Source organism: Meleagris gallopavo, chromosome 21 (genome assembly GCF_000146605.3).
Source record: "Meleagris gallopavo isolate NT-WF06-2002-E0010 breed Aviagen turkey brand Nicholas breeding stock chromosome 21, Turkey_5.1, whole genome shotgun sequence".
Taxonomy (NCBI): Eukaryota; Metazoa; Chordata; class Aves; order Galliformes; family Phasianidae; genus Meleagris; species Meleagris gallopavo.
Genome location: NC_015031.2, coordinates 2,545,165 through 2,558,795, shown reverse-complemented (window position 1 = coordinate 2,558,795; position 13,631 = coordinate 2,545,165). Strand labels below are relative to the sequence as shown.

The 13,631-nt window shown below is 37.9% G+C and overlaps 1 protein-coding gene across 1 annotated transcript in view; it reads right to left on the bottom strand.

The window, feature by feature from the left end:
- Positions 1-13,631, bottom strand: part of LOC100541118 (zinc finger ZZ-type and EF-hand domain-containing protein 1) — a 48,026-nt gene that overhangs the window by 16,040 nt on the left and 18,355 nt on the right. Inside the window, exons 15-31 of the mRNA XM_019621837.1 lie at positions 13,199-13,299; positions 12,730-12,899; positions 11,790-11,923; positions 11,448-11,518; positions 10,856-10,970; positions 10,082-10,241; positions 9,416-9,537; positions 9,221-9,331; positions 8,602-8,768; positions 7,810-7,891; positions 6,997-7,198; positions 5,502-5,650; positions 4,979-5,219; positions 3,369-3,448; positions 2,032-2,125; positions 981-1,497; positions 150-314 (exon numbers count right to left, since the gene is read on the bottom strand). Of these exons, the coding sequence (XP_019477382.1) occupies positions 150-314; positions 981-1,497; positions 2,032-2,125; positions 3,369-3,448; positions 4,979-5,219; positions 5,502-5,650; positions 6,997-7,198; positions 7,810-7,891; positions 8,602-8,768; positions 9,221-9,331; positions 9,416-9,537; positions 10,082-10,241; positions 10,856-10,970; positions 11,448-11,518; positions 11,790-11,923; positions 12,730-12,899; positions 13,199-13,299 (2,681 nt within the window). The remainder of the gene's footprint in view (positions 1-149; positions 315-980; positions 1,498-2,031; positions 2,126-3,368; positions 3,449-4,978; positions 5,220-5,501; positions 5,651-6,996; positions 7,199-7,809; positions 7,892-8,601; positions 8,769-9,220; positions 9,332-9,415; positions 9,538-10,081; positions 10,242-10,855; positions 10,971-11,447; positions 11,519-11,789; positions 11,924-12,729; positions 12,900-13,198; positions 13,300-13,631) is intronic.

Here is a 13,631-nt window from a genome sequence, read left to right as displayed (position 1 = left end):
AAGATAGGCACAGCAGTGTAAAAGCTAATCTTCATGTCCCATTTTAATCATCCATATGAATAATAAGCAACAACATTTTACATGTTTCAGCATAGATAAGAACGCTCCCAACATACCACATGGCTGAGACTTGTCTAATAACTACTTACTTTGTGAAATCTTTCTGACAGGCCAGAAGTTCTAAAAGAAAAAGCACACAGGGTGGATGAAAACAGTGGGGCTGTCCGAGTGAATCCAGGCACCGGCGGATTGTCCTGAGCACTTCCAAAATGTTCTGCCCTTGGGATTTTCTCAAAGCAAGAACCTTTAAAACACTGGAGAAGAGGAAAACCAACAATAGCAAAAAAATCGAATGAGGATTTCAAAACTTGCTTAAGGTAAGACAATAAATAAATAAATAGATGTGCAAGAAATTAGTATCTATATTTTCCATTCTTTTTCAGCAGCCTGATAGTACAGTAGTGACTTATAACAGAGGTAATAATGCTTTTAATATCGGTAGGAGTGAGTTATAAAGCTTCAAGTGGAATCCAGCACTTCCTGCATCAGTCCAAGTTTAGAGACCATAATGGACCCTGGAAGTCTCTTTCAATTTACACTCTCAGAATGGTGGGTAATTTAATGAAAGATGCAACTTAGAATTTGTTATTTATTGATAGATCATATCTTCCATGTTTGTAGATCGGAAGCAAAATACCCCTGAGAAACAGCTTTCAGGAAGAAAGGTAAGAAATGGTCATGTAATTGTTCTTCACATTCTAGAAATTCTGCATGACAGAAATGAACCAAAGGAAATCATGCTCTCTACAAGCCTCAACATGGCTGGGGACAACTGAGGTTTGATACATAAATCTGACAACAATTTAGGTACAACCTTCTTTTCTTTCATTTTGCCTTGCAGCTAAATTATGTTTTAGTCTATCTGAAGAGGTGTGAAAATTTTGGCATTTTATAATTGACAACATTTACAATCTGCTCACCTTTCATGGGAAAGTGATTGATCCTTAATAAAATCCAATATGTTTTTCAATATAGGATATTTCTCCTTCAGAGTAGGCACAGCTCTTGGCTCTTCCATTGATCTAAAAGACAGCAGCCTTAGTCTTCCACGGCTGAATTGAGATTTTCGTGTGGGAGTGGAAGGAGGTGATGATACATCTTCTTGCTGTGAAGCTGCATTTTCAGAAGGCTTACTATGAAATGCAGATGCCTCTTCTGTTTGGAGAGGGTCAGGAATTTGTTTAATCTTAGTATCAGATTGTGTTGTTTGCTCCCCCTCTACTGAAACAGAACGAGTTACTCCATTGGAAGACGATGAGTGTGCTGCCTGGAAGTCCGTTTCTACAAGAGAACTTTTTCTTTGGTTTTTATCAATGACAGACTGGTGAACGTTACCACCATCCTGGGATTCCAAATTGTCTGAAGTTGAACCTTTCGTCTTCGCTCTCACAGGCAAAAAATTCAGTAACAAAAGGCTCTTCTGCATACAAAGCTTTGCTGCAGGACAAAAAAAAAGTGTGTTGGAAGTAATGACAACAGAACGCCAAACTTGCTATCTTTTTTAAGTAGGAAGTAATTTATCTTGTTTCTTCCCAGTGAAGAGAGACAGAAAATACTGTTTTAGTATATAGATCAGATGCTATCAGTTACGTAATTCCAGATTTCCAGATGCTGACTACGCAAGCATACAACAGTCAATATGAACACGTTTTATTCTAATAACAATCAGCTGGTATTGTAATGGCAGTAAGTCGCGGTAATGAGTTTCTACAAAAACAGATGACTGGTTCAGAACCAGGTGACCTAAGTGACAAGGCACTCCCTGTACAATTTTCTATTTTCTGAAAAGAAAAAAAAAAAGCAAAACACAATCTCAGCTCAAGTAGTTTACACTAATTTATCTCCTAAATAATTAAAAAGTAACCCAAGTCTCTAGCTTACCTCTTACTGAAAATATAATTACTAAGATTTACAAGGTAATGCTTTACTAAACCACCTGGAATGCTCATGAACTCAGAAGGCATCACTTACCAAGAGTTTCTGGGTTCACCTCACTTGCTTCTGTGCTCTGCTTCTCCTCAGTATCATTCCCCCTACCCATCAGGGATTTCTGTTTCATTTCCAACTGTAGACAGGACGTTAAAATAGTTAAAACATGACTCTCCCTACATATCTATACAGCAAGGCACTAAGAAGCTTGCACTGCATTACAGGAATTTACTCTCAGGAGCAGATGACATTATTTATTATTCTCTATTACAGAACAAAGCAGTCTAGAAGAGCAGTACCAATGCTCAGAGCAGGTAACGCAGCCTTGTACCAAGATGCTCATTTGGTAAACTGCAACCCTTCCCTGCCACACGACAGGGTGTGCATCCTCTGCCCTATAAGAAAAAGGCTTCTCCAGCACCCCTACCTCTCAGGAAAATATGTACAACTAGGATGAGATAAGATTTCTAAAAGCACTGTGTCATTTAAGTGAGAGCACTGACAGATGTCATTGTCACTGCAGCCTCTACACAGAATGCAAATGGAATGCAAACATCACCTGTCAGGCAACAAGTACAGTGCTGTTACTCATATTAACACACATCTGCACCCATTGTATCTGCAGTGTACATTCATGCTGCAGGGAATTCTTGCAGGACAGAAAGACCAGAAGTGATCAGAACAGTTAAACTGGCCTGCTCAAGGCTGAAAGGCTGATAAAAGCAACAGAAAAGTGGGCCACAGACTTGAATTAGCTGTTCTCAAAGGCCAAACAGCTGTTAACATTTAAAATCTCCTGCAGACTACTGAAATCCAAGTAAAGTTTGGCTCTCTGCAGTGGCAGGTGGTGATGCAGACACCTCTCACCAGGTTGTGAGCTGCTGACACGGGCTCTTGACATGAGCCTTATGTTTTAGAGGAACACTACGTGCGAAGAACATATCCTGAAGTGCAGCCAAGTTACTTGCTTGTCAAAGATGCAATTATTTCCTTTTCTGTAAGTGCCGCAGAATGGTGAAAAATAATGTTTAAGACATTTATTTCTACGCTAGACCTCCAAAGCTCTTTCACTGCTATGAAGGAAGCTTCCTAACTACCAGCACACAAACCTGCTGAAACATAACAGAGATAACTGATTTTGAATGCAATTCAGTCCTAAACACTCATGATCAAACATCTGGAGCTGAGAGAAGAGAGGAATGTAGGAATGCATTTAAATATTTAAGTTCAAAGCTTAGGAAAGACTACATTTTCTTCCTAAGTGAAAATATTTGACCTAGAATCTAATAGAAAACATGGCTCCACACAGCTCCATAACAGTGCACTGCAATATATTTAGGTAAACAACAATTAATAGATATCCTCCTGAGTGATCTTACCATCCATATTCTAATTGAATCAGCCAGGGAATATACTTGTGCAAAGTCATCACTCAAAGGCACCTTGCCTCCACTGTTGACTGGAAATGAGAGAAAGAAGAGTCCTTTTTATTTACAGCTCCCTTCTTACATAACTTGACTACTTAACTAAAAAGTTATGCTAGAGCCTTTGTCTCTTAGTCAATATTTGGAATGATGCCTGTAGGAAAATTACAAATAAAACCTGCCAACTTTCCTGCACCTTGAATATATTAACTGCACCTTGACAGAGCTATTTGCAAAGTTAAATTACAAATTTCTTTCTCATCTCTTCCAAAATTGATGCCTGCTTTCACGGAAAATAAAAACCTCACCCTATAATATATGCAAATATTACTAAGGCAAACTAATATGAGAATGATCAAAACTGCTTGGTATTAACTTAATCAAATACATCTGCAGAGCTTTATCTTCTTTCTCTCTCTCTTTTTTAAATGTATTTCTGGAATAGACTTTCAAAATCAGCTTACAAAAATTAAACATGACAAAATAGTTTCCATCAAAACTATCCTGATAACTGCTATGGAGAAAGATGTTCCTGCTAAAGCTCTCCTTTCTCCCATTGATCAACTCCTACTTTATTTTTTCTTCTTCTTTACACGTCCATAATTGACATGGCCCATCTCAGCCTGGGTCCAGAAGCTGGTCTGCCCAGCAAGACTAAGACAGATGAACCCTTTAACAGTAGGACAGATTTCTTACCCATTCATTAAAATACTCCTGAGTCACCACAGTTTTCAGTCTCACTCAGACAACTGTATCAAATGTCAGACAGACAACATGACTGAAGGCAGTAACCCCTTTAGTCACTGAGTCAGTCTTTATGTCAATCATTTTTACACATAACTTTAAAGCTCACAAAGGAAGACATTTAGCCTCAAGGTTGTGACAGGAAATGAAGGTGCTTAGCTTCTCCTACAATGAAAGCCTTCAAAACCAAGAAGCACCTTGTTATCCAATACAAATATATCAGTGAGCTCGATGGAAACACGGAGTAAATTAAGAAGTTGTTCATTTTATCTACTAAAATATAAAAATTGTATAATGCACTTTATTACAAGTTACAAGCAGTATATTTTCCTTTATTTTAAATAAGTAAATGAATATGTTTTGAAGATGTCAAAGTCAATTTCCAGAGTATGACATATTGGGAGGCAATTCACACCTCCCCAACAACCAAGACTTAAAAATCTGTGCAAACTGATGCTAGCTTTTCAGAAAATGCACCAGTAGATACAAAATGATTTAAGAACTGCTAATCACTGGGTGCCACACAGAGGAATTCACTACTCTCTTGATGTGCCTTTATAATAAGGCTTCATCAGTACTTCTCAATGGCTATTAATATTTGGACAGAGTTCTGGAGACAAAAGCATATATTAATAAAGACACACTCTAGAGATAAGGCTTACCTAGTCTGTCTAAAGGATGACTTCTTTCTACAGGAGAAAACACCTTTCTAGAAGTCATCACACTAAACTGATCTTTTCAAAGTTTATAACCTGAGCTATAAGACAGCCTCTCACAAACATAAGGTCTTCATTATTAAGGTAGTCTAATGTTAGACTTACCATATTTCTGAAGCTTCTCATATAAAGCCGGAGTGAGATACACCAAAGCAGCAAATGTTGAGTTCACAGCTCGATCAACAGTAGAACCAGCAACGGTATCTGTTTTTGGGGTCTGTTTTCTGCATGTCTGTACAAGTCCCTTGAAAAGTTCAGATTTTTGCCCACTGAAATCCTGGGCAGGATCTGATTTGGCAAAGTCGATCAGAAAGTTACGGCAGTCATCCTGGTGAGAGCTCCTAGCCTGAAAGGAATGTCAGAAAACATTTACTTCAATATAGTGTGAAAAATTGTTGTGGACTGTTTCTACAGTAGGCCAATCTGCACTATAAGACTGCAAGTTGGAAAGTAATAAAAGGGCGCAGAACAACAGTTTCTCTCTTTGATATTTAAAACATCTGATGCAGATGGTAACAACTGCAGCACAACAGCACAAATAGCCCATGCATTCTTGTTTAAGTTTGGATGAAGTTGTATGATACCTAAAGATTTCAAACCAATAAAACAAAAGCAGTGACTTAAGTACCTCTTTTTTATCTTGGCGTCCTCTGCTGGTTTCACTGGCTCCTGGCTCTGCCTCAGGACACATCTGATGCCTGAAGACAGGTTTCCACAATGGAGAATTAAGAACTGATGTTACTTTCAAAGGGGGCAAATCTGCTTCACTACCTAGCTCTGCAAGAAATTCAGAACAGACACTTCAATTACTAAGCAGCTGTGTTCATTTACATTATTTTCATTAGTTCATAAAAGTTAAACATTCGCATGATTAAAAAAAATAATCAAATGACTGAGCAAGTTTTGAACAACATTCTCCAACTTCCATTTCTCTAATATGGTGCAGAAAATAAATATACTCTTTCTACAATGACAGCATCAGTATCTCACATTATGAATGAACTTTCACTTGAACATTTTTGCTTTACTTACAAACACAGAAATCCACCAATATCCAAGATAGTTTAAGAGATTTTTTTCTTCTCCTATGAATACATGTAATAATTTGCTCGTTGTAAGCACGCTCATATTGCAAAGGAGTAAATGAGTCCATGGTAAGAACAAATCAATTAGTTCCCTAAGTTCACAGGGACTTTCCAAGGTAAGTAATGACTCCTTGATTGCAGCAGAACACTTTAACCACGTTTCATTTCTTCAAAATGGTAAGATAATTCAGATTTTGGAAGCTAGCTAGAAATGGTCTGGTTTTAAAATGAAAGAACAAACATCTATTTTTACTTGTGGCATCCATCTAACATCTTGTTATCTTAGAACCATAGAAGCATTAAGATTAGAAAAGACCACTAAGATTACAAAGCCCAACCCCAACCTACCCTCACCATAGCACTGAACACATCCCTTGATGCCACATCTCCACACTTCTTGAACATCTCCAGGGACAGTGACCCCACCACCTCCCTGGGTAGCTGTGCCACTGCATGAATGCTCTAAAAAGAAATTCTTCCCAATATCCAACCTGAACCTCCCCTGGTGCAATTTGAAGCCATCACCTCTCATCCTATCACAGTTACATGGAGCAACCCCACATCATCACAACCTCCTTTCAGGCAGCTGTAGAGAGCAGTAAGGCCTCCCCTGAGCCTTCTCCAGACTGAACAATCCCAGTTCCCTCAGCCACTCCCCATCAGACTTGTGATCCAGACCCCTCACAGCTCCATTGTCTCTCTCTGGGCACACTCCAATATCTTCCTTGTAGCAAAGGGCCCAGATCAGTACTCGAGGCACAGCCCCACCAGCGCCCAAACCAGTCAGTGGCCCAAACCCTGGGCATGCTCTATTTCTGGAGTTAGCCAACCTTAGTTTGTGAATTCAAATTTAAATCAACCCCAGATGTTCACATTTTAGATTTCAAATCACTGAAATTTCTGTTCCATATTCCCACTCCCTTCTTTCTTTCCCCAGTTTTCTGGCTCCATCTTACCTCCACCAACGCATTGAATCGCAACTGCAAAAGGAAAGGTACCACATGGCACCACAACCTCAGGAGTACGGTGTGCACTCACCTCGTAGAGATTTCAGGGCCATGCTTCGGGAAGCCAAGCGCCCCATCAGCCGGCACACTAGAAGCTGTAAATCCAAGCCCCAAGAAACGGCGACATCGGGGAGGCCATAAGCAGTGACGGTGAACTTGTAGCCCCACTCATTATTACTGCTGTCAGAGTGAAAGAGAAACTGCAGCCGTGGGCCAGCCTTAAAGGTCACTTTCTACAGAGCAACAAAACAGTCATTTTGCCAAATGTACATGACAGGAAGACGTATCAGGGTAATGAATTTCCTTCAGCAACTGCGGTTTTTCAATATTGTTTTCTGCATAATGGATTTAATTTCCCCACCACATGAATGAGAAACCCATAGTACAAGCCAGCAAGATTTCTTAATCAATATCTTAATATGACATTTTATAGATGATCAAGCTTTTGAAGTTGATGCCGTAAAACAACAATACAGAAGCATCCCACTTGAGCAGGTGTCATCAGAGAAAGAGAGTAGCCTCAGGAAGCACCAAGCTCATCTCATGATGCTAAAAATTGCAAGGGCAAAGTGCCAAAGGACAAATTTTACCCACATAGTTAATTGCAATTAAATACGATTATTACTTTCAATTATGATGAATTGCTCCTTTGATTACAGGAAGAAACTAGGATTCTTTACTTATTCGCCCCTTTACTTGCATCATTATAGAATTTCTTCCCCCATCCTTGATGGGGACTAATCACACAAGCAGACATGATTTTAGAAGCAGCTTTTCCACGAGAATCACAAGAATTTCCAAAGATTTGATCTATCATTTGGTTCTGAATTTTAAAGGTGCTCACCTTGGGCCACTTCTCAGTGCCAACCTTTGTATCGTAACGAGTTTTTGCACCCCTGGCATCAGTAAACTCCAGGTAATCATACCTGTGAAAATTACAAGTGGTTACTTCCAAATTTACTTTGTAAATTCTTGGGGAAAACATTTCTTTTTGGATTTTCACGAGTCCATCACCTCCAAGTCCATGTACCCCACCACATGTTACAGAAGTACAGTTCCAGTTCCATTGCTTCATGTGACTGCTAGGGAATTTATTTCATGCTTCAGTGCAACAGTTTCAGCAAACACAGACTTGCTCTCCTGTAGAACTTTCCCAACCCTTCAGAATTGATATTGGGTACCAATTTTAACACCTGGCATATGTCTTAAGACAACAGTAACCTGGTGTGTTACAAAACAAAAAACAAAACAAACAAACAAACAAAAAAACCAACCCAAAAATATAAACAAAAACCACAGCGGTTTTGCCTAAAGATGATGAAATAAATGCCACAATTAGAAACTTTATAAGTTGTAGTGGTCAGTGCAACATTGCAAGATAGATCAAAGCAAGCAAGATTCAGAGTCATACAAACAGCTTGCCTGCTCAACTGTGAGGAGAAGTGCCTTTCAGCACAAGACTAAGACATTCAGAATAACACCCTGTATGGTAAGCAGGACAATGAAGAAATTGAAATGGCATTCTTGGAGCGAGAGAAGTATTCCTTGCACAGTGGAGCATGACTTCATCCTCTGCAATGCATATTGGAATCTTCATATAGCTGTTAGAATTCAGCACTGCACAAGATTAAATTACCTCCTTTCAGTTTCACATTTTTCATCAAATTCCACCTCAAAGTAAGTTGCCCCATGGCACAGGAAGACTGAGACCTCATGGCAATTATTTTCATAGTTATGAGGAGATTCCACCGTCCATGTTCGCAAGACGACAGGCTGTTCTTGCTGCCAGCTTTCAATTTCCATCTGCATAATGAAAATGTAAAGCATTAAAAAAAGAAAATCATACTAGATTGTGTCTATTCATTCAAGTTGCTAGACGTACATACAACTTCCATATCAGAAGAGGTATTTCCAGTTCTTCATATATCATTGGACGTTTCATTACTTGTAAATGTTTTCCATGCCCTTTCAAAATTCTCAAAACAGACCTGAGTTTCCCATGCCTTTCTTGCAATTTTCCTTTTGTTTCGCTGTACTTACTTGTTTGGTTTATTTTGTGTTTTGTAAAGCATTCCATAACTGTGGTACAATTAAACAGCATTTATGCACACATACTTTAAAATAAGCATTAAAAAAGGTCACTTTTAGAACATCAGAAGAACTGACAAGAGTGGCAATCAAGCAAAATGTTCAAATGCATTAAAAAAATTTGGAAGAAGTAGATGCTCACAGGTTGGAACTATATCTTTAGTTACCTTATGAGGCTCACTACAAAGTTTTTTCAGTGGTTCTACCAAAGTGCTGAATTCCTGTAGCAGAGTACAGTATGGAATGTCTAAAGTGCAAAAATCCAACAAGAAGATGACCTAAAGGAAAACAGAGCTGTCATTAAAACAGGTAACAATAGCCACACTACCCAGATACAGTAAAAAACTCCAGCATTCACTTACCAGCTGACGAGTTGCCATAGCAAATACAGAATTACTTATTTTCTCTACTATTGTTTTGCCACTATACTGGGATAAAAGTGACTGCAAAATCATTCTGATATTTGTCAGGAACTGGCCCACATCTAGAGAGCGGAAATAAAAAAGAAACACAAATAACCTAAACAAGAAGTGATTTTACATAAAATTCCAGACATCACATTTCTATTGGCCCAGTTAATTATTCCATAGTGTAATGCATTAGAATAAAGACACTTTTGAAAGATGCTGTAGTAGAACATCTTCAAGTAATTCCTTTCTTCGACATCTAGGAAAATACAGACTACAACAAAAGAGTTTATCAAAATAAGGGACATATAAAAAAGCCAAAAAGCCAGTGTTCAAGTGAATGTCTGTAAAAGCTTTTTTTTTTTTTTTTCCTCTCTCCTTTCAACAGTTTAGTCTCCAAACGTACTGGAGTGTTTTCTGAAGATTCTTCCAATATAACTTTATCAGAACACCTAAAATTCTTCATCATATCTCCATGTCATATTGCCTAAAATTCCTTCCACGAGAGATTTCAGGCAACTGCTGAAATTTGGTGAGCCCATCCTATGCTATGTGTTAAAATCACATTGAAAAGTCCTGAGTTATGCCACCTTTAACTCTGTATTCAACCCCATCACTTACAGTTTTTTAGTATTTCTATGGCAAGATCCTTGGCTGAGCTATCGCTCCCCTTAAGCTGCAGGTAGCACCATGAAAGGAGGCTGCCCTGAACAGACCAGAATAGGGAAGACAGGACTGTGCCACTCTCCTGCTGCGCAACATCCAGCATCATCATTTCACACTGAAAAGTAACAGAACAAAAGGGCATCTCTTCTGCTGCAGAATGACACACTGTGTACTAAGTTAACCATGACTGGTATTATCAGCCCACTCTTCCCAAATAAAAGATTAAATGTAACTGGCAAATAGCATCTATTATCACAAAGCTGTGTAACTCCATGAAGCAAGTAGTGTATTTTGTTTTGATAAGTCACAATTTGAAGTAGAAGCAGCTACACATGAATCACTCTATGTTCTCAGCACACTTTTTCTGCGTATGTAAATTTACACCTCCATTTATACCTCCCCTGAATGCATGACCAATTCTAGCCTCACAACATGGGGGACTATTTCTGTTCCCTAGCATTCATAGGAAGACATGTATTCTCTTAAATGACACCAAAAACCCACACTTCTCTTATTCACTACTTACCTTCCTATTATGAAATACTAATGCTGAAAGGAAAACATTTCAGTTGGAAGACCCAACCCTATACATCTCAGCAGACATTGATAGCTTTATCCAGAAGCATGAGAAAACTAGCTTCTTTAAGAACTCATCTTCTGCATGCAGCTTGAGTATGAACGCAGACAGAAATCCCAGCAAAGAAGTAGTAACAGTGCAAAAACACTTACCTCTCTTGCTGCCACCAGTAGAAGGGTATCCATGACTGACAGCACTTCACTTATGTCAAAATTTGCAGAAACTCCCTTCTCTGGTAGTAATAAGAGTCCACCTGGGTCTTGATCACTACAAAACAAAGACCTTCTTACTAACAACAAAAAAAAAAAGTCACATAGTTCCAGAATACAAATTTAGTTATCCATGTGATGAAGATTAACCTGCAGAGATCCTACTGCACCAATGCTGTTAAAATAAAAAGAAGGTTCTCATGAAAAGGGTTTTCACAAACCCAAATTGATTAAACCATCACAATGAACAAAGACCCCAAAGAGTCCCTTAAAAATAAATAAATGATAGGCTAGCAAAAACCCACGAGCAGCATACTGTGATTTCAGCATCAACAGTTATCTTGGATATTTTACGTTTTATTTTGTATAGTTAATAAATATCTTAACTGCACTACTCTCCTTTCTAAAGCAAAGTCAGTTAACTGTTTCAGATAATTATCTTCCAGTGGAATTACATTTATAACAAGGATCAAATATGATTTTATTAACAGGTGAGAGGTATCAGACAATTATTCTCAGTTTCAAGACCTCTTACCTGAAGTGTGTGCACAAAGATCTGAAGGCAAGATGTACAGATTGCTTATGTTCTTGCTCTGTGATGTTTTTCTAGAAGAAAAAGATTTATTTGTATGATGTGTACCATATCCCTCCTCTATGAGGAAGAATTATCACTTCTGTACTTCACTATTCATTTTTGGCAGCATAAAAGCAGTGTAGCTACAAGGGGGGAGAGTGGTAAAAAGGGGCAAAGGAACAATTGTTTTTAGTTTAATGGGACAAAGCATATATGCAATATTTGACAACAAGAATTCAGATTGCTGCTTTCTGCATAAAGAAAACAGGCAGTAAACAATTTATTTCTCATTTAATAGCTTACCATCATGGCAAAGAGCTGGTTTCTCCTGGTTTGTCTGTCTGGGAAAAAGATTGCTGCTCCACTGAGTAAGGTGTTCTTAACTTCCTGCTTCAGCATTTTCACTGGCATGAAGTTAGTGTCCTCCATATCCACCACTGCTCATACAAAAAAGAAAGAAAATGGTAAGTTTAAGTTTCATTAAACACATTTAATCCAATTGTGTCTTCAATGCTCTGCACAACTTCAAGCCTTTGCAATCTCATACTACACTCGTAGAAAATGGGGGAAAACATTTTGACTTCCATCAAGGATAATTTCTCAAAGGAGATATTTACTTCTTGAATAAATTAATTCTAGGAACATTAAGGCTTGGCAACCATCACAGCTAATAAAGCATTCAAGATGTGACAGATTCTGTGTCAACTTGTTTCCCTACCTTGCTTTTCAGGAGACTGTCAGCTAATTAGCAAAAAACATATAAAGAGGATTCAAGCCTGTTTCTAATGAAGTCTAATGTCTGGTTGCCATTCTTTTCACAAGCTCCAGACTCTTTCATGTTTATGTAAATGTTACAGGCTCCTTCTAAGAACATTTATATATGTTTATATATATTTATTTATATATGAAATATCTGAATTAAATGAACTTCAGTATCATTACAGCTAAAGTATCATGCTCCCTCCTGGTTCAAGGAGGTGGCAGGTTCAATAGAAGTTTTCTACTGCAGCTTCTTCCAGGCCTTATGTTATCCAAAAAAAAAAATCTATAAAGCCACTTCAGATGGTCAAGGAAAATTTCATTTTGGTAGACTAATTAGTACACACTTACCTGAAGAAGGAAAAAAAAAAAAAGAATGAATAGCTGCTTAGTCTTTAGAAATAAATGTATTTTCCCAAATTTTATTTCAGCACACTTGTAAGCCAGAAGAGCCAGAAGAGTTAATATAGTCAATGTAAATTACCTTCACACAGGTGTCTATAAAGATCTTCTGCAGCTTTTGTGTGACCAGGTGTTTTGCTCTGAAGAGTTTCTTGAGGTTTAGAAGTTTTATTGTCTCCAGTGAGTACAGAGAAACAGCTCTGGAGCAGCTGCAATAGTAGCGTTTGAGCAAAGATGCACTCTTCCCTTGGACTGTAATAAAACATAAACAGAAGCAAAAACTAGAAAAGGAGAAGTTCTTTTTATAGAAAATAAATAATGCTATCCTCTCAGATAGATATATGACAGCATAGCCAAAAAGTACAGCTATCAGCTAAATTTATCAACATCTCAATCTTCTCTGCAACATTATAGATAAAAACACATATGGCAGAAGAAAGATGATATTATTTATGGAAATGATTTACTTAAGGGGAAAAAAATAATGGATTAAGTGTATTTTAATTATACACATACACAGAGCTTTGTCACACACCACAGATACAACTTACTTTTGGTGAAGTTTATTGTAAAAATTCCAGAACAGCTGTAAATCAAGTTCTGTGAAATCTAAATATGACTTGCATTTTAATCCACTCTCCTTCTGTTGAACCTTAAAAAGCAAAGAAAATGCAGAATTTTAATTCCATACAGAACACATTTACAAGAAGCAAATTTCCAACTACTGGTGTTACCACAGCCCAGTTTGCTCTACTTTTGCATCTATTATGAGTTCCATTCTAAGTTTTCTTTCATATTCAGAGCTATTCTGATAACTTTGGCTAAAACCTTCCCCTTCACAGAGCTACAAATAGGGAATCTTTCCTCTTCCCATGCCTTGTATACCATCCCTGTTCTGCCATACTCAACAAGAGTCTGTGTCTTTTTCTAATTTGACTGAAATTAAGTAACAGACAAAATGCCCAGAGTTCTGAATCTGAGCTG